This window comes from Sylvia atricapilla, chromosome 19 (genome assembly GCF_009819655.1).
Source record: "Sylvia atricapilla isolate bSylAtr1 chromosome 19, bSylAtr1.pri, whole genome shotgun sequence".
Classification (NCBI taxonomy): Eukaryota; Metazoa; Chordata; class Aves; order Passeriformes; family Sylviidae; genus Sylvia; species Sylvia atricapilla.
The window spans coordinates 5,692,787-5,711,867 of NC_089158.1; the positions used below are offsets into that span (position 1 = coordinate 5,692,787).

Sequence of the window (19,081 nt, forward strand, 5' to 3'; positions counted from 1 at the left end):
TCATATCAATAAGCAAATTCTGTAGGTACAGCTCCTGATACCTGTTGCAGTCACAGACTTGTTGAAATGTTGTTTTAACAAACTCTGTGAGTGCAAGTCAGATTCTGATTTTCATCCTGATATAATGAGCACAGAAACAAGCTCTGAGCAATCCCTGCTCTCTCTCCCTGTGTCCAGGACCGCCTGAAGGACCTGAACAGCCAGGCTGACAGTCTGATGACCAGCAGTGCCTTTGACACGTCCCAAGTGAAGGACAAGCGCGAGACCATCAACGGGCGCTTCCAGCGCATCAAGGGCATGGCCAGCGCCCGCCGCGCCAAGCTCAACGAGAGCCACCGCCTGCACCAGTTCTTCCGCGACATGGACGACGAGGAGTCCTGGATCAAGTGGGTCACTGGGGACTTCTGGGCTTGAGGACACTCATAGCCTGTAGTGTGGCTTTAGAGCTGCCTTCCTGCAGCTGTGTTTGGAGGAGATCACCTTTGCCACCATTCCAGAAAAGCTGTTCTGAGTGTGGTTCCTTATCTGCGGTTTTCTTTGGATAAATCCCAGGAAGCAGAAAAGCACTGTTTAGACTCAGATATTTAATTCTAGTCTTTTTGGGGAAAGCTTCTACCAAAAATTCAGACTTTTTTCCAGTTTTTTAATTCTAGCCAGTTGTTGTAACTAATCAAATGGTCTTTCCACATTGGTGTTAGTACTTCAGGAGGAGGGAAAGACATGAGGGTGATAGAAATCATTTCTGTTAGAGCATTTCTTTTGTCATGCTTTCAAAACAAACAAAAACTGGACAACTTTACAAAAGACATCCATATTTTTAAAAAGAATACAGAGGAAATCTGTCCTTCAAAGATAAATGATGGGCCCTCTGTCACCTTCTGTTCCTCACACAGGAATGTGCTTCCAAGAGCCACTTGCTGTTTGCTAATAACTATTGTACACAACTTCTTACATCCGAGATCTTTGTGCAATGCAGAGCAATTGTGTATCTGGCGTTTTTTGTTTCCTTTGTCAGGTTAGACATTTAGAAGTAATTTTCATATTTGATCTTTCTCTCTTCTCTGTTGAATTTAGAGAGAAGAAACTGTTGGTTAGCTCAGAGGACTATGGCAGAGACCTGACTGGTGTGCAGAATCTGAGGAAGAAACACAAGCGCTTGGAAGCAGAATTAGCTGCCCATGAACCTGCTATCCAGGTAAATGCCTCTCCCCATGACAGATTTCTCTATAAGCAGCACCTTTTTTGTTTGTGGAAGAGATGAAAGCCAACAGTAATTTTGCTAGACCCAAACCAATGCACGTGAGGAAGGCAGGTGATGTTCCAATAATTGTTTTTCTGCAGGGTGTACTGGACACGGGTAAGAAGCTTTCAGATGACAACACAATTGGAAAGGAGGAGATACAGCAGAGACTGGCTCAGTTTGTGGATCACTGGAAAGAGTTAAAACAGTTGGCAGCTGCGAGGTATGAATTTCTGTGAAATTCGGTATTAATTCAAAGTTACATGGACTCATAATGGTCAGATTTACAGAATTTCAGGGTATGGATTATTAGGAATATGATTTAACAGCATCTATAACTGATCACAGACTACAAGTAGACTATTGACAATGTTCCTCAGTAGAAACATGAACCTCCTTTTGATGTATGTTGTATTTAGCCTTTTCTTGCACCAGTTGAAAACTGCAGGCTTGCAATCAGCTGGCTTTAAGCCACTACCAGTAGATTTTTCTGTCTAGAAACTGTTGGGAGAGAAATTGCTTCAGTCCTTTGGCAGCTGCAGGCTTTGTAGTCCAGGAAGTTCCTGGAGTTCCAGCCATGGCTGCTTCTGGGAGAGTGAAGGGTAGGGGTTCAGGTTCTGCACGCTGTTTTTATATCTTACATCTCAATGCCATAAAGCAATACTGAGAAGTTTTCCCTTCCCCACACAGGGGTCAGCGTCTGGAGGAGTCTCTGGAGTATCAGCAGTTTGTAGCAAATGTTGAGGAAGAAGAAGCCTGGATCAATGAGAAAATGACACTGGTAGCCAGTGAGGATTATGGGGACACACTTGCTGCAATCCAGGTATGGAGGAAGTTGTCAGCACTTTAATTGTTGTATTATTGTTGGTTAGAGTATAACAAACCTTTTCTTTAACTGTCTTTACAATTTAGAAGTTACTGTTGGTTCCTTTTGAAGGCCTACATTGTAAAAAATGTAAATCCATTTTATGAAAGCATCCCAATGCTATTTCCTGTAGAAATTACTTGCAGTTTGATGTAGCTTTGCATCTCTTGGCCTCTGATTGGAAGTCAGTCTATTTCCTTTTGTCCACAGAAAACTAGTAAGTTGTGCTAACCAGTTAAGATTAATTTTTGACAGAAAAAGTTTATGCTAACTGACTTATAAAATGAATTACTTATTAATAAATGGTGAGAAATTTGTTTTTGAAGTGTCTGTGTCTTGTATTTGCAGGGCTTGCTGAAGAAGCATGAGGCATTTGAGACTGATTTTACTGTCCACAAGGACAGAGTGAATGATGTCTGTGCTAATGGAGAGGATCTCATCAAAAAGGTGAGCATGAACTAGGAAAGAGAAACCTTCAAAGGCTCCCCAGGACATCTTCATGTTACAGTAGACTTGCTCTTCTCAGTCATGTCTTTAAAAAGGGCTCTTGTACATTTTTGTAGCTGAATAAGCTGTTGGTTTTTTGCTTTTCAAAGCTGTTTCTGAGCCAGTATCTTTCAGCTGAAGTCCTTGCTCTGTCACCAATATCCTGAGTGCCTCAGATGATTTTAATATCATACAGGATGCCTATATTTTTTTTTTCCTCCCTGTCACATAGAACAATCACCATGAGGCAAACATCACTGCCAAGATGAAGGGGCTCAGAGGCAAGGTGTCAGATCTGGAGAAAGCAGCAGCTCAGAGGAAAGCCAAATTGGATGAGAACTCAGCCTTCCTCCAGTTCAACTGGAAAGCAGATGTGGTGGAGTCATGGATAGGTATGTTCTGTACTGGAGTACAATATTTGGTCACAAACAAACCAAAAAAGATCTCCAGTAGCTCCTCGTGTGCTGTTGCAATAAGCAGACCTAAGCCCAGAGTAATCAGCAGTGCTGTCCCTCTGTTATGCTTTTGCAGTAACCCAACCTGGAACAGAGGGAATGTTTGAGATGGAGAAATGACATTTTTGCAAAATCTGTTTCATTTTCCAGGAGAGAAGGAAAACAGTCTGAAGACAGATGATTACGGACGTGACCTCTCTTCAGTGCAAACCTTGCTCACCAAACAGGTCAGTGCTGATGCTGCTGCCACCCCAAGAGGGAGGGACCAGCTGAACTCTTGTGAACACACAACAATCTGTGTTTGAAATATATATATATGGTATTGAAAGGACTAAAGAAAAATACAATCTAAAATACCTTTTGTTGTTTTAATGCTTCAGGAAACGTTTGATGCTGGACTTCAGGCTTTCCAGCAGGAGGGAATTGCAAACATCACTGCTCTGAAAGACCAGCTGCTTGCAGCCAAGCACATCCAGTCCAAAGCCATTGAGGCCCGGCATGCTTCCTTGATGAAACGCTGGAATCAGCTACTGGCCAATTCTGCTACCAGGAAAAAGAAACTCCTGGAGGCTCAGGAGCACTTCAGAAAGGTGAGTGGCCAACTACAGGGCTACCAAAATCCAATTGTGCGCTTGATAAAAAATACACACTTGCAACTTCTGTAGGTTGTTGGTGCTTTTGCAACTAATGATTTTCAAGATCCTGGAGAATTAACATAAGAATTTCTGAGATGCTTGCAAGGCAAACTCCTGCAAGTTAATTCCAGATGAGCTCATACAGAATATTTCCATTACTGAACAACTGGATTTTTTTCTCTTTTCAAGGTTGAGGATCTGTTCCTGACTTTCGCAAAGAAGGCTTCTGCCTTCAACAGCTGGTTTGAGAATGCTGAGGAGGACCTGACAGATCCTGTGCGCTGCAACTCGCTGGAGGAAATCAAGGCTCTGAGAGAAGCTCACGATGCTTTCCGTTCCTCCCTAAGTTCTGCCCAAGCTGATTTCAACCAGCTGGCAGAGCTTGATCGCCAGATCAAGAGCTTCCGTGTGGCCTCCAACCCCTACACTTGGTTCACTATGGAGGCTCTTGAAGAAACCTGGAGGAATCTGCAGAAAATTATCAAGGCAAGTCAGTGAGGGAAAGATTCTCTTCATAGTTATGACCTTTCAGTCGTCCCTAGAAGCTGTTCTCTGAGATAATGGGTACAAGAGTTTGTCACCACAATACAATCAAAATGTCTCAAAATTCGTGAGTGAAGAACAATTGCCGTTGACTATAAACTTGTTCTATTGTCAGTTGTTCTCATGGTGTTCCATTTGTGGCTCTTCCAAAGGCAAAGCATGTTTGTCTCACATCCTAACTGTAATATAAGTTTAGCTTCTCTGCTGTGCAATGAAGCAACTGCTGGTTCCGTTCTAGTTCTCAGAACTTCAGTTTTGAATTATCACCTGAGATGCTTTTCTCTAGTTATTCAGGACACCAAGAACTCAATCTTGTTTTGAGGCTTAGAACTGTGCTGGGATGCAGCTTTTAGTTTTTGCTTTCTCTTACAGGATGAGACCAATCCCTTTAGTTCTCTGAAATTACTGTTGTTCATTTCTCAGGAACGTGAACTGGAGCTGCAGAAGGAACAGCGAAGGCAGGAAGAAAATGACAAACTGCGTCAGGAATTTGCTCAGCATGCCAATGCCTTCCATCAGTGGATTCAGGAGACCAGGTATAGTTTGTCTTTCCAGGACCTGCCCTTAGAGAATCCCTTAGGTAGTATTTGTGTGCATCCTCCATCTCTTTGGACTGTCAAAGTTGTAAATGTTGCCTAGTGAACAACAGCTCATCAGGACTTGTCCATTCCCTGCACTTGGGATTTGAGGGAGGCCCCATTAGCTACAGGGGAAAGGAAAGCCTTGAAACACCAGACTTTAAACATGTTCCTATTTCTGATTTCATTTTCCTACAGTAATTCCAGTAATCCAGGACTTCATTTTTCTCCAGTTATTCCTGAACTAGGCTGCAGCATAGCTGGGGAGGTGGAGCACAAATAGCTCTAAGCAGACCGTGAAGTGCCAGCAGCGTTTCTGTTAATGCCCCTTTTGTATTGAGTGGTGTATTGGAAATCTTACTGGAGTTCAAATAGAGAAAGAAGATGTGAAAAGAGCTTAAAATTTCATAATCATTTCCCAGGACTACTGTCTAATAATAACTTTCTCTAAGGAGAGGGAGTCAAGATTTAACTGTGTTAGAAATAAAAAGTCTCAAGGTTGAGCATTGCAGGTGCCTGCACTCAGTCAGTGCTGTTAGCAGCTCTGACAGGTTTTGGCTCAGGGTCAGAGGAGGTGAGTTCTGTTCCATGTAACCCTGTGATTCTCTGTCTGTGTGTTTACAAATAGTTCTCTGTGTGTCTTCATGAAATAATTAAATATAAATATGATTTTTTAACTTTTTGATGTTTGCTTCCCACCCAAATCTCTATCCCACTCTTACTGTCTTGTCTCTGTCCTGCTGCCTGATGTTTGGATCTTCACATTCTACAGGACTTACCTGCTAGATGGGTTAGTATTGAATTTTATATCCTTCAAATTTTGGTGGTGTGTTCTGCTCTGTGTGTTTTCTCCTGTTGTTACATTGCTTGTCAAAGCTGTGCTCAAACTCTTCTTTGCAAAGAACAACCTTTTGCTGAGGTGCACAGACACAGGAAACAAGATTTTGGAGTAGTTAACTATAAACCAGTAGAAACAAATCAATTTCCGAGTCAAAAGCAGAATTACAACAGGCAGCCACTGGCACACCATAGAATTCCTGACTTTTGCTCTTGCTTTCTCTGAGGGCTTGCACAGGAAAAGCCCCTTTATTTGAGAAGCTATGTGAGAGTGTATCTGCTTTCCAAAGGCAGGCTATTCTGACATTTCTAGCTTTTCAGCTTAAGCGACTTGCTTAGTGAAATAAAACATTTGACCATAACTGTTCTGAGAACAATGCAATCTCCAAAGTACTGACTGGTTTTGATAAGGAGAAGGGAAGATTCTTACAACATTTTGCTGAAATTACATATCTTAAAACCCTGTAGTTTGCAAATATGAACTACCCGTTTTTAATCTGCTGCAGAATCATGCCCCACACAGATTTTAGCCTTGACAGGAGAAAACCAACCTCCCAACATGAATCCAATAAGCTGTTGGAGTTTTCCAGCAGTTTTAAGCCCACTCTGTGTCCACAACAATGGTTCCTAATGAGGATGTGTGCTGGCCACTTGTCTGGAAGTGGAAAGGAAATAATAAGATCTTTAAATGTTTTCAGACTACCAAAGCCTCTGAAAATGTCTGTCCAGTTAAATTCCTACAGCAGGATGAGTCTCAGCACAGTGGAAGCTTTGTGATAAGATGTGATGTCAAATGCCAGCAGTCTCTGGGCCAGGGCAGAGGCTGTGTGTGAGCCTGTGCACAGGCTTGAGAAGGCCAGGGCCTTGCTCCTAAAGAGAAAGCTTTTCCTGATAAAAGGGTGGAATCTTCTGCTTATTTGCTCTTTAAGGATCACAGTCTCTTGTGTTCTGCCAGATAAAAATAGTTTGTCCTGGTTTTGTTATACAGTTTAATGGAACCGAGCAGATTTTCCTGGAATGGATGCTGAATTCCCTGCTCCTTTGTCAAGTAGTGCTGTAGATTAGTTCCGGTATCCAAGAACGAACGAACAGAAAGGAGCCATTCACTGAAAGACGCAGGATCAGAGTTCAAGATCCTCATGCCAGGCTCTTTTGTTGAACAAATTACCAGAGGGCTGCTGATATGCCAGGCAGAATTCATCCCTAATTCTGTGAATAGATTAAAAACGTGGATTTAGTTCCAAGAGGCACTGACTATGCTTAGCCTGGCTTGGCGAGAGGGAAGGCAGAGCTTCAGGGAAGTGTCAGGAGAAGAGCTGCCATGTACACTCCTTGCTTTGCAGCTTGTGTGTGCCCAGCACTGCCTGGGAGCAAAGTTCTTTGGGGAAGGGAGTAAGAACAATTTGGAGTTTAGGAAGAAAAATGCTTTTAAACAATCTAACTGCAAAGCTTCAGTTTGTCTCTTAGAGAGACTCACTTTTTTGTGACTTACATGAAAATAATAACAGTTCAGTTTTGTGTATGTGCAACCAGCATTTAAATAATTTTCTCTCATTTAGTACTTGCTTGTATTTGCTGCAAGGCAGTGTTGGCTTGGAGTGTGGCTCCACTGCAGTGGCCGTGTTTTGGTGTGTTCTTTCCTCTGTTCTTTCTTTCTTCCTTTTTGGAATTTACTTGGTTTCTTTCCTTTGACTAGCATAGCATATCGTCGTGTCATTCGTGTCTATCAGTATGAAGTTGGGGATGATCTATCTGGAAGGTTTTTTCCTCTTATTTTCTTACCTCACTTTGGTTTTCAAACGCACTCGTTAATTCCAAGGCTCGCTTTCCTTCCAACTAACTTTCACGGCTTAGAGATGCTTGGAGGTTTGTTTCCCTGTTGGTTCTTTCCACGGTTGGTTCCCAGCTTCCTGCTCAAGGCTCTGGGCGTGCGCTTCATCTCTAGGCAGGCGTTCAGTCTGAACCTTAACCCTGTGGTGAGAAACACCCAGATGTTTGGTGCATTTTCATTGCTACAGAGTGATTCAGCATTTGAAATCCACATTCTCAAGAAGCTCAAAAACATGTGGGAAGACAGAGTCCAGTGGGGATGAAAACCTGGTTTTAGTGACTGAAATACCAGAGATTCAGGTTTTAGGAACTTTAATAGCCCAGAGTCAGAGGACACCCCACCTGCACAGCACCCAGACTCACTGTCCATGTGTGGGTCATCCAGTGCGAGCTCTCACCGTACGTGTTGGAAGGACAGAGATTCCCAAACACGGCTGCTTAGAGATTGCTTGGGATCTTGGGGTGGGGGAAAAACAGCATCCAGAGACTGTCCATAGCTAGTCTGTATGAAGATGTTGGAGCCCCTGGCCAAGGTGGGGACCTGCATGTAAAGCTCAGGGTGGAAATCACTGGGCAGAGTGGCTGAACCTCAGCTGCTCTGGGTGCAGCATGGAGAGATGGGGTGGGAAAGGCACCTTTCCACCAGGCACTACTGAGCAGCAGAGGTCTGTAGCTCTCTGCAAGGATTTTGCCACATTATTACTACTTTTCAACCAAACTAGTAGTTCTCACCATCATTTTTTACCCTTATTTTCCCCTTTGTAACACACCTTTGTAGAGCTCCTGTACCTGACTGCAAATACAGCCCATCCCCAGTGACTCACCTGCAGTTGGTGTGTGTGGTGTGTGCTGGGCACGGGGCAGGGGGTGGGACTGCACTAAATTCTAATTCCATGAGGTCCAGTAAAGCGGGTGCTTTGAGTCTGGCATGAAGTGTGGCTGCTGATCACGTTGACTTTCAAATGGGGCTAGAAATTAACTATATACAGAAATACGAATCATACAAAATGTACAGTGTCAGTCTGAAATAGGATGAGTCAGAATAAACACGACACAAAACCAGTGTTTAAATATCTGTAAGGATTTTTCATTTCAAGGAAGGACTGTTAATTTCAAGCCCCACGTGCCATTTTTTAATGAGATAAGTGCCTTCTCTCACTGTTGTTCTGTGTTTAGGTCATGTATGGTGGAGGAATCAGGAACACTGGAGTCACAGCTGGAAGCTACTAAAGTAAGTGATGTTCACCTATGGGTAAAAACATTTCCAGCTGGCTTGGGAACACAGTGCAGGATGGGAAATGCATATAATTGTGTGGGAAAATCTTAATTGATTTTAGACATTTGGACACCTCTGGGATTATCTATTTACATGCCTGATGTTTATTTACATTGCAGGCCATTAAACAACACTGATGTAGTTTTCCATTTTTTTTTCCTTAAAGGAGGTGGGGTAGAGCAGAAAGAGGATACAGTATTTTCAGCACATTTCCTAATAAGAGTTTTTTTAGTCTCCAGAACTGGTTTGTAAGCCCTGGTTGACAGTGAGCATGAAGATGAACATTGCTCTGAGCTTAATTTCACAAATCCCAGTATATGGACATATATATATAACATATACATATATATATAACCCTTTCCTCCCCACCAGCCTCTGTTCTAACTTAAGTGGGGGTTTTTTGGTGCTCCATGATTTCTCTCCTCTTTGCTCCCATCTCACAGCGCAAGCACCAAGAGATCCGAGCTATGAGGAGCCAGCTGAAGAAGATTGAGGACCTTGGAGCAGCCATGGAAGAGGCACTTATCTTGGACAACAAATACACAGAACACAGCACTGTGGGGCTGGCACAGCAGTGGGACCAGCTGGACCAGCTGGGGATGAGGATGCAACACAACCTGGAACAGCAGATCCAAGCCCGGTACTGCCTGGTCCCTGTGTGTGATTTGAAGTGTCTGACTGGGGCTGGGGGAAAGACAGGAGCCACAGCTGCCCATGCCTGCAGCCAGCCTTGCATGATCTCTGCCTAAAGAGTCTCCTGTGCTCAGACCAGTGGATGCACTGGGCCTGTACACCCCCACCACCTCCCAGTTCCCTTCTGAGGGATGAAGTGAGCAGTTTTGCAATAGCTCCCATTGGCCGTGAGGAAGGGTGGGATCTTAGTGGAGCAGTGTTGTTCTGTGGAATAAATGTGTACAAGTATTCCCCCACTGCATGGCTGTTTGCTCCTCTGGCCTCACTGTGTGGTGCAGCCACTGGACTCAGAGTACCACAGCTCAGTAACTGCTAATCAGCTTTGCTACTTCCTTTTCAGCAACACCACTGGAGTCACCGAGGAGGCCCTGAAGGAGTTCAGCATGATGTTCAAGTGAGTCACAAGGAACTCGTGCTGGAGGAGGGCTTGGGAGATATTTGGCACATGGATCCTTTGTTGTCTGCCCCTCTTTGTGCTGAGCTGCCCCATTCTCTGCCAGAGGGCAATAGTCTCCAGCCCCTGCTACTTGCAGTGCCAATGTATTCCAGCTGGGAATACAACTGAAGTTCTTTTGGTGGTAGAGGGGTGATTTTTAAGCAATGTTAAGAATTTGTGCATGTTTTTCATGTATGCTAGATAGAACTATTTATTGATACAAACTCATTTATTCAGAATAGAGCCTGGTTATATCCTTGATCTAATTTCAGCCCACTTTATAGCTCTCAGGACTCAATAACTGACACGTGTGTTCTGGTTTTGTTTTTAGGCACTTTGACAAGGACAAATCTGGACGACTTAATCACCAGGAGTTTAAGTCTTGCTTGCGTTCTCTCGGCTATGATCTGCCCATGGTTGAGGAAGGAGAGCCAGACCCTGAGTTTGAGTCTATTCTTGACACTGTAGATCCCAACAGGTATGTCAGTTGAACCTTTCTGTACTGCAAAATACATGGAGATATTGGCTGGGGAGTTGGCTGGAAGGTCCTTCAAAGACTGAGAGCTGTGGTTGTTTTTACAATGACTCATATAAAATCCTTTAGGGAGGCAAGACTGATGTTTGTAAAGAAAAAAATCACTTTCAGAGCATGATCTGGTGTTGAGTCTCCTCCGTTAAGACTTCCACTCCTTCCAGAACAGCTCCAGCCCCTCTCTGGAGGGCCTGGCAGTGCTGTGCTCTGGGTGCTCACACTGTGTTTTGCTGGCAGGGATGGACACGTCTCACTGCAGGAGTACATGGCCTTCATGATCAGCCGGGAGACGGAGAACGTGAAATCCAGCGAGGAGATCGAGAGCGCTTTCCGCGCCCTCAGCTCCGAGGGGAAGCCCTATGTGACCAAGGAGGAGCTCTACCAGGTAAGTGCTGCTTCTTGACTCCAGGGAGGAACACACGAGACTTCTGTTTATAGATAAAGTCCAGCACTAAGGACTTGGAGGCTCATGTCAGGGGGCTGAGTCAGTTCTGACCCTGCAGCAAACACTGAAATTGCTGTGACAATCCTACTCAGTTGCTTTCTTGGCTCTATAGAGGAAGAGCTTTACATACCCAAGAACTGCTCAGCCTGGAAGAGAGTGTACTGTCTTCAGAATTTTCTTTCCATCATTTGGGAAACTAGTTGGGGGATGTTTCTCCAGGCAAGAATTCAAAGGAAAAATTTGAGCCTAAGTTTAGACAGTATGAACATCTTCTCCCTCTCACTGCCCTGCCAAGATAGCAAGTTTTTCCTGTCTGAATACCACCAGCTGGCAGGGAAATAAAGGGTTTGCAGTGTTTCCTTGTCCCAGCTACCTGTCCTGTCTTCTCTCTGGTGGGAAGACTCTGCTCAGGCCTTCCAATCCTTACCCAAACAGTGCCAACAGCCAGAGCATTTCCATGCTGGGTGTAGTTGTGCTGCTTGGTTTCTGCCCCGGGGAATGGGAGGGCTACCTGTCAATGCCCCTTGGCAGCCCCAGAGCCCTCTCACCCCCACACTGTCTCTCTTTCAGAACCTGACCCGGGAACAGGCCGATTATTGCATCTCTCACATGAAACCCTACATGGATGGCAAGGGCAGGGAACTGCCTTCTGCCTACGACTACATAGAATTTACACGTTCACTCTTTGTGAACTGATCTGAAACACTAGTACCAAAAGATGCAAAGGACATGCTCACGTTTGCTGACTTGTAGCTCTGCATGTGTCTCTTTGTGCTCTACAATAATCAATGTTACTTTATGATGTAACCTTAAAGTGCTTAGCTTAAAACTCTTAGGGAAAAGAAACATGTTGCAGTGTGCTTCAATAAAAGTTACTGGTCGAACCACATCATCTTGTGTTTAATGGTTAAATACAAATTTAACTGTTTAGGTGGAGGCAACTCCAGCTGTTGGTTACCTGTGTTTTCCAGGCCAACACTGGAACAGGTGAGTGGGGAACTGTTCTGGAGCCAGGGCAGTGGCAAACTTCACACAGCTGTTGTGCTGCTCCCTCAGTCTGTGATCTCACTTGCCAGCTGCTCCAGGTGACTCATTTCCCTTGGTCCCTGCTCCGTGAAGTCGGAGCTCAGCTGCCAGACTTTGACTGTCCCAGCAGCATCCCCTGCTGCCAGGAGCCGCGTGTGCTTGGTGTTGAATTCCAAACAATACACAGGGCAGTCACTCATGGACTGCTTCAGGGACACTGCAGGCTTCTGCATGCTGCTCGCCAGGTCAAACAGGTGCACGTCTCCTGCAGACACAGACATTCATTGCAGCTTCATGGCAACAGGCATCATATCTTACAGCAGGTAAGTATCTGCTTTGTCTGACACTGAGAGTTATTTTTAGCCTGTTTCCCCTGCTGATGGGTGTCTAGGCTGTGACAGACAGCTGACATTACTGCAGGCAGCACAGATTTGTTCTGCTGTCAGAAACCTGAAACCACCTTGCCAAATTCTGTGAAACCTCAATTCTTTAACTCAAAAATGGTTGGGCAATTTTATAAGGAAAAGGTTTTCATTTAAAACCATTAGTTCTGGAAGTAGATGTCAAAAACAAGCTGGAAATAGATTTAGCTACAATCATCTTGCTGTGCTGTATTCCTGTGAATGACTGTGGCAACAGATTTACAGGTACCATCAGAAGTGAAAAATAACTGTGCTGGTTCACCTTGCTAAAGTTACATATTACTCCTTTGTACTAATTACACAGGGCAAACAACGGCCACTGCTCTGTGGTAGTGGGATCTGCTAATCAGTACAATCGACTTGACTTTAATTAAAACCCAGTGCACTCTTGATTTTATGCTCAAGAGGAGGCCCCTGCAGTTACTTGCCTTCCCCAGATGCAGCTGCAAAAACCAGTGGTCGAACTGGAGACCAGCATACACAGAACAGGTATTTCTTTGATAACTGTAGAGCCAAGAGGGGCTGTGTCTGCAACATGGAGTGCAAATGAACTTGTCCATCGGTCCCACAGCTCAGAAAGAGGTTCCTGGGGGAGGCAGGAAGCAAGAAACAGCTATTTTTTGTTTTATTGCTAACGATAACAAAAATCAGTCAAGGAGCATGACCTCGGACAATATTCCTGCTTTGTAAAGGTCTGTGTTTCCCAAAGCAGCAATTGCCAGGCTGTTCTGTGGGCTGTAGAGATGCAGCTTTGTTACTGCCCTCAATTAAGCTTAATGAGGGCTTGTATTGACCACTGATGGGTTGTGGCCCAGAGCTGCCAGAGAACTGCTGATCTAGAGCTGGGCATTGTTCGAGCTGGGCTTGTCTCATGCAAATTAAATGCAAACCTGGGCTGTCAGCATGTTTCACAGAAACAGGGCTTGGGGCCTCCACGGATGGTGGGTGAATTGCTGGCAGAGATGGGAGCTTTTCAGTTAATTTCTGGCAGCTGCTGATGTCAGAAAAATCTTCAGTACGATACTTAGTGATCTGCCCAAGTGAAGGACTTCTTCACCTCCTTGGCTTTAAACTGAGTTTTAATTGTAACAAACAAGGTGATCTAAGAAAGGTGCTAATGTTGCTCATGTGTCTACATGCAGCCAGTAGGCAGCTTCACCAGAGCCCAGTGGATGTTGTTTCTCCTGTAACGGGAAATTTGTAAATGCCAGCTGACCCTTTTTTGGAACCTCTACACACCCCCAGGGGCTATTTGAAAAACCTGTGTTTAGAGCCAGGCAGTGATCGTGTCCCACATGCAGCACTTGCCTGTGGAAGGGCGAGCAGCTGACGGAGTACACGGGCCCGGCATGAGCGGAGAAGGCGAGTTCCACCGGGGCCCTGAGGAGCACGGAGCCGCCCGGCCGCGGGAGAGCCGGAGCCTGGGCCAGGGCAGAGCACCTCAGGGAATACCCGCCTTCCACACCCACAACGAACACATCGGCATCAAAGTGTGACAAGGACAGCGAGGTCACCCCCACGGCTGCCTCTCCCCAGCCCACCTGGGGAAAGAGACACAGAGCTGGTGTGAGCTGGGGCTCCAGAGAGCACACGAGGGCACAGCCAGCTGGGGCCCGGCAGGCTCTTCACAGCACAGCTTGTCACAGCTCCGTGTTTGTAGCACTGAATCCTTCCTACAAAGGGGTTCACGTGAATTAATATTACAGCAAGTTCTCCATCTCAAACACTTCTCTTTAGAGCATGGAAAACCTCAGCTGTTATCAGTCTTCTAAGAATGATTTCCATAAGGCAAAGGAGCTGTGGATCAAGGGTGTCTCTGTTCAGCAGGGGCTTTTCCTTGGCTCTCTGCCACTTGGGCTCCAGGGTTCAGAGTGTTTTTGTGGAAAGAACACCCTTTGAGCTGCTGAACTCACCTTCTTCAGCCGAGTGCTGCGAGGGATCTGCTGAGCCACGATGGCAAATCCTTCGGCCAAGGCCAGCCGCCCATCCTGCTCCTCCCTCCACACGAGGATCTTCCCATCTGTGGCCACACTCAACAGCCGGGCGTGGTTTCTGTGCTGGGTGTCAGGTAACCACTTAACCTGTTACAAATGCCGTGAGCTCAGGACACTGGGGACTGTCACAGCTGCCCCGTCCCTGCAGCCTGTGACTGGATCTACCCGGACACAGCAGGAGAGCCGGGCACTAGCCTGGTACCAAACGAGCTTTTGGAGCTGACACAGATGCAAGGAGAGAAACTGGTGCATCTGGTGTTTAGGGCTGAATCTCCACTGCAGTTTCTGTGGTTCACCTGCCCTCTGTTTTGGGATGGGCATTTATGGCACTTTCACCTAGCTCCAAACAACAACATTTTCCTGAGTAGCAGATGAGAAAGATACACAGAATGTCCAGAGTCACAAGGCCCCAGAAGGGCAAAATCCTTAGGAAGCCAGATTACATGACAAGCTTGTAAATCCCCTTAAAGCATGTGGCTTTAAGCTTCCAAGGATCAGTAACACTTTCCCATTTGTTTTTAAACCACTCCAAGTATTGTTGGCTGCATCTCCCTTAATAAATGATTACAGTTGTCTGCTCTTTGTTTATCCTGGACAGTGCAAAGTCATTTTTTTACAGGCTAAGTGTCTGTTCAGGAGCTGGATTTGGGGGGAAATAGCCAACCAAAAAAAGAATCTAACTGCTGAAATGTCTGTGAAGTGCCTGGCTGTGAATGGGAACCAAAGAGATAACACAGCAGTGGCAACTCTCACCTGGCCCCAGCCCTGTCTGCTGTCACCATTCTCTGTTACCTGATAGACTGGGTCAGTGTGGGTGTCATCTGTCATCCCTGTTCTCCAGATCACAGGGTCTTCTGTCCTGCTGGTGTCCCACACCACCAACTCCCCACTGAATAGGCCACCTGAAAGGACAAATATAAAACATTTAAGGTCTGACAGCTCAGAACAAATGCACAAATTTGAGCAACAGTGGAAACACCCACCAGCTTTAAAGCTTGGGCAGTTCTGTGCAGGGCACAGCCCGTTCTGGTGTAAGAGAATATTGCTCTGCTGAAATAAGCTTATTCCTTTACAGCCAGAGATGGATTTCTTTCTGTCACCTCTCTCTGAGATGGGGATATAAAGGCAGGTGTCACTAAAGGGGCAGCAAGTCCCAGTTCAGATGCAGCAGTGCACTTATCTATGTTGGTGGGCATTAGTTCCTCAGTTTGAGGAGCTGCAATGATGTTCCTTTACAGGAAATCTGAGACTGGACTCAGAGAGAGAAACCAAAGGATCCAGGTTGCAGGACTAAAGGGTATGTTTCAAGCATGGTCTGAGGTAAACCAACCCACCAGCTATCAGTGATGGCTGGGAGGGATGGAAAGCCAGGCACATGACAGAGCTGGGAACATCCACCACCAGGTCAGGGTGCTGAGGATTCAATGCTCTTCTGTCCAGATTCCAGGTACAAACATAGGATTTTTCTGTGCTCCAGTCCCCATCGTCCAACCTGAAAAACAAAAAGCTACATCTTGCTTTGTGTGTTCCAGAGGATTCCAGTCCAGCAGAGCTCTGAGATTCCCCACTGGTCACCTCAAGGTGCTGCTTTGTGTCACATCATGAGGGAATGGAACTCCTCTGTGGGCTGGTTTATACAGGATGTGACAGGGCACACATCTGTGCTTGCAACAAAGTGGCAGCCAGTGAATTTTGGGTACAATTTCTCCATTCCAAGACCTACTCACCATTCAAATAATGGGAACGATCAAAAGGGTGCATATGGAAATTTCATGGAAGGAATTCTGCTAAAGGTACCCACAGACAGAGAAACCACATCCTTATCTGCAAACAGTTGTAGACTGGGAGAGCAGAAGGAGTTACTAACATACAGGTTTGCCCTGTTTTGCTCTTCCCTATGCATTGTCTCAGATACCCTTTTTGCTGGGGATTTTAATCTACAGAAAGGGGAGCATTAAAAAAAAATAAGGGCAGTAGTAGGGCCAAGAAAGAGGAGGCTGCTACAGACATTAATGGATTAGATAAACGATTTGTGAAACCCTTATTTCAGAAATACTTCAACATGAGTTGTTACATGTCCATGGCACCAGGCACATGTGTGAACAGGTGCCAGGTTCATCCAGCGTGCTCAGAGACCACATTAAACATCACGATCTCAGTGAAGATAAAGTGCATTCTCCCAAACCACACCTACAGATATTTGCAAGTGCATCTGCTCTTTACATTTTTCAAACAGACTCTGCCTAGAAACAAGTCAGTAAGATCATGTATCCATTTTCAGGATGAGGGGAAGTAGAAGAAATAAAAGATATAATCTCAGGCCTTCCCTGAGATTTTGTTTCTTTGTAGATTAATTATTTAACTTGCATAAGAAGTGTATATAGATACAGATAAATATATATATGTCAGTTTATTACTGCAAAGAAAGCAAACATATCTAGACCTCAGATCAGCCTGAGACATCACATCAGCCTCAGCTGCACTCCCAAATCCCTCCGGATACTCACCGGCCATAGGAACACGCAATGACAGATCCTGTGGCATTCCATGAAACACTGGTGACCTGCAGGTTTTGATCCTGAGCCTCTGGGTATGACAGTGTATGCAAACACAATACCTGGAAAAGATCAAATCCAAGCACTGAGGCAACAATCTCTGAACAGAGAGAAATGAGATCCCTGCCCAGCCCTGATGTGTGATTGTGTGGTGGCAGTGTGGGTTTTCCTCAGTCCAAGAATTTATGTGAAAAGGTTGTTGAATTCGTGTTGGTAAACAAACCCACAACTATCACTCAAACAGCACTCAAACAGCCTCTCAGAGAATGCACAGCTCTGGAAGGCTGTGCCTAAAAATTTACAGCAGCTGCCAGGTGTGAGATTGGCATTTGCTGAGCTCTACAAGTAACAGTTTGAAAATTGCCAGTCCCAACACCTACTGTCTGATACAAATTGCTTCCAGTCCTGAGCACCATGCACTAAACAAACATAATCTAAGCAGGCAGAGCTGCCAACTCACTGACTGCAACTGTTCCTAGATCCCTGCTAAGGGCTGAAGAAAAGCCTACTCCAACTGCAGGCTTCCTCCTCTCACTGCTGCTACAGCTCTGTCACCAGTGGGAAGAACAGGTTTACTAAGCAATGAGAAAACTGGAAAAAAACCCAAGGCAACCCAACTGGTATTGTTTAATTATTAGAACCTGGCAAGAACAATCATAGTAATAAGGACTAACAACTGTAACTGACTCTGCTTGGACAATGACCTGAATTCTGTCACTTACTGTTTCATCCTGATCTGTCCAGTTCACTTCAAAGCCATCAAAAGCATGACTTTTCCAGTTTTTATTTAGCTCTTTGATAACAGCATCCTCCACTCTTTGAAGGAATGATAAAAGCCCAGTGTAATCTACTTGGACTTCTTGCTGGAAGTCTTGGACAGCATCTTTGCTCTGTTCTGTCTGCACCACAGCATCTTGGGAGATGTGAGACTGTGCTGCAGCTTCTGCTGTTGAAATTTTCCCAGTCTGGCAAGCTTTCTAGTAAAAGAAGACAGGCAGTCTATAATCAAAACAGAAAAAAAAGTTGCACAATGCATTCAAAGCACCTTCCCCCTCCTCCAGTTTGACGGAGACATTCCAGCCCCTCTGCACAGCTCTGGTTCATGGTTAAACACAGGATACCTCCACACCTGCCCAGGTGCAGGTGATGCGTTTGTGACCTTTCCGTTATCTGATCGGAGGCAGAGATGCCTGAATGTCAGTCAGATTCAGGCAGTGCTCTAAAGCACGGAATGGGAAGGACGGGAGAAGGCAAGAAGGCAGCGAGGTCCAGAGTAAGGGGCGAGCAGCGCACACGGTGACAGCACAGCACTGTCAGTTCTCAAACTGCGGGGCGGCAGCCGCTCGGGCGGTTCTTTGCCAATTCGCACACAGGGGCTCAATCAGCAAAACGCTGACGGGACAGAGCCGGCGGGCAGACACAGGCCCCGCTGCCCTGGCCCCCGAACGGTGCCAACAACTACCTGACCGGGAGGTCCCGGTGCCGCGCCGCACTGCAGCCGCGGGACCTGCGGGGAGGTCACGGACGAGCAGGGAGGGGGAGAGCCGGGGCACGATCCCAGAGGGCCCGGGGAAGGCGCAGCCCTGACAGCCGCTCCCTGCCCGGCCCGGCGGTACAAGGGCGCGGGGCGAGGCCGCCCCGGGGGTCTCTCACCGCCTCGCAGCGCACGCTCCGGGCGCTCCTCCACAGCGACTGCACGTCGGCACCGGGTGCCGTGCTGTCCGCGAACATGTCGCGGCCGGAGAGGGCCCGGTGGTCCCGGGTCGTTCCCGGCTGTGGCGGCCCGTTGCGCTCCCACCGCCCGCTCCTCCGGTTCCCATGGCAACGGGCGCGCCGTGACGTCACCTGAGCGACGAGCCCGCCGGGCCGCGAGGGGCAAACTGAGCCGGGCGGAGCCATGTTGGGGAAGGGCGCGGAGCGGCGGTGCTGGCCGGCCGGCGGCTCCGTGCGGGAAGGCTGCGGCCTGTCCGGCACCTTCGTTAGGGCCGTGGGTCCGGCGGCGGCTCCTTTCTCTTCAGTCCTCCCGCCGTAGCTGCGCTGGGGCCCGGCTGGTCCCGCCGCGCCGCCGGGAGCACGGGCGGCAGCACAGCCGAAGGGCGCGGGGCTGCCCGGAGTTAAGATGGCGCCGGGGAAGGGGCGACAAAGCCGAGCGCGGTGGGAAGGGGACGCGGGGCCGCCTTGTGAGGGAAGCTCTGGTTGGCAGTGAGCGTGTGTTTGCCCAGGGAATGGGGCC

General features: G+C 46.7%; 2 protein-coding genes across 9 annotated transcripts in view; one reads left to right on the forward strand and one right to left on the reverse strand.

Moving 5' to 3' along the window:
- The window catches only part of SPTAN1 (spectrin alpha, non-erythrocytic 1), a 46,005-nt gene extending 34,265 nt beyond the window's left edge, over positions 1-11,740 (forward strand). For 5 of the 8 annotated variants that reach the window (XM_066332685.1, XM_066332684.1, XM_066332686.1 and 2 more), the window contains 18 exons: positions 178-386; positions 1,075-1,195; positions 1,342-1,463; positions 1,931-2,063; positions 2,454-2,552; positions 2,824-2,983; positions 3,197-3,273; positions 3,427-3,636; positions 3,871-4,167; positions 4,648-4,760; positions 5,575-5,592; positions 7,336-7,398; positions 8,646-8,700; positions 9,189-9,385; positions 9,779-9,832; positions 10,206-10,352; positions 10,644-10,791; positions 11,422-11,740. In XM_066332685.1, the coding sequence (XP_066188782.1) occupies positions 178-386; positions 1,075-1,195; positions 1,342-1,463; positions 1,931-2,063; positions 2,454-2,552; positions 2,824-2,983; positions 3,197-3,273; positions 3,427-3,636; positions 3,871-4,167; positions 4,648-4,760; positions 5,575-5,592; positions 7,336-7,398; positions 8,646-8,700; positions 9,189-9,385; positions 9,779-9,832; positions 10,206-10,352; positions 10,644-10,791; positions 11,422-11,547 (2,349 nt within the window). In that variant the 3' untranslated portion in view covers positions 11,548-11,740. The remainder of the gene's footprint in view (positions 1-177; positions 387-1,074; positions 1,196-1,341; positions 1,464-1,930; positions 2,064-2,453; positions 2,553-2,823; positions 2,984-3,196; positions 3,274-3,426; positions 3,637-3,870; positions 4,168-4,647; positions 4,761-5,574; positions 5,593-7,335; positions 7,399-8,645; positions 8,701-9,188; positions 9,386-9,778; positions 9,833-10,205; positions 10,353-10,643; positions 10,792-11,421) is intronic. The other 3 variants (XM_066332687.1, XM_066332690.1, XM_066332691.1) reach the window with 1 other exon arrangement.
- On the reverse strand, positions 11,737-18,786 carry DYNC2I2 (dynein 2 intermediate chain 2). The gene is made up of 9 exons (XM_066332694.1): positions 18,502-18,786; positions 17,571-17,825; positions 16,801-16,910; positions 15,628-15,785; positions 15,086-15,195; positions 14,213-14,380; positions 13,608-13,840; positions 12,728-12,885; positions 11,737-12,142 (listed from the first exon to the last, which is right to left on the reverse strand). Exons 1-9 carry the CDS (start codon positions 18,745-18,747, stop codon positions 11,904-11,906), a joined length of 1,677 nt encoding a protein of 558 aa, XP_066188791.1. The 5' UTR covers positions 18,748-18,786; the 3' UTR covers positions 11,737-11,903.
- Between the last annotated feature and the right edge of the window lie 295 nt (positions 18,787-19,081).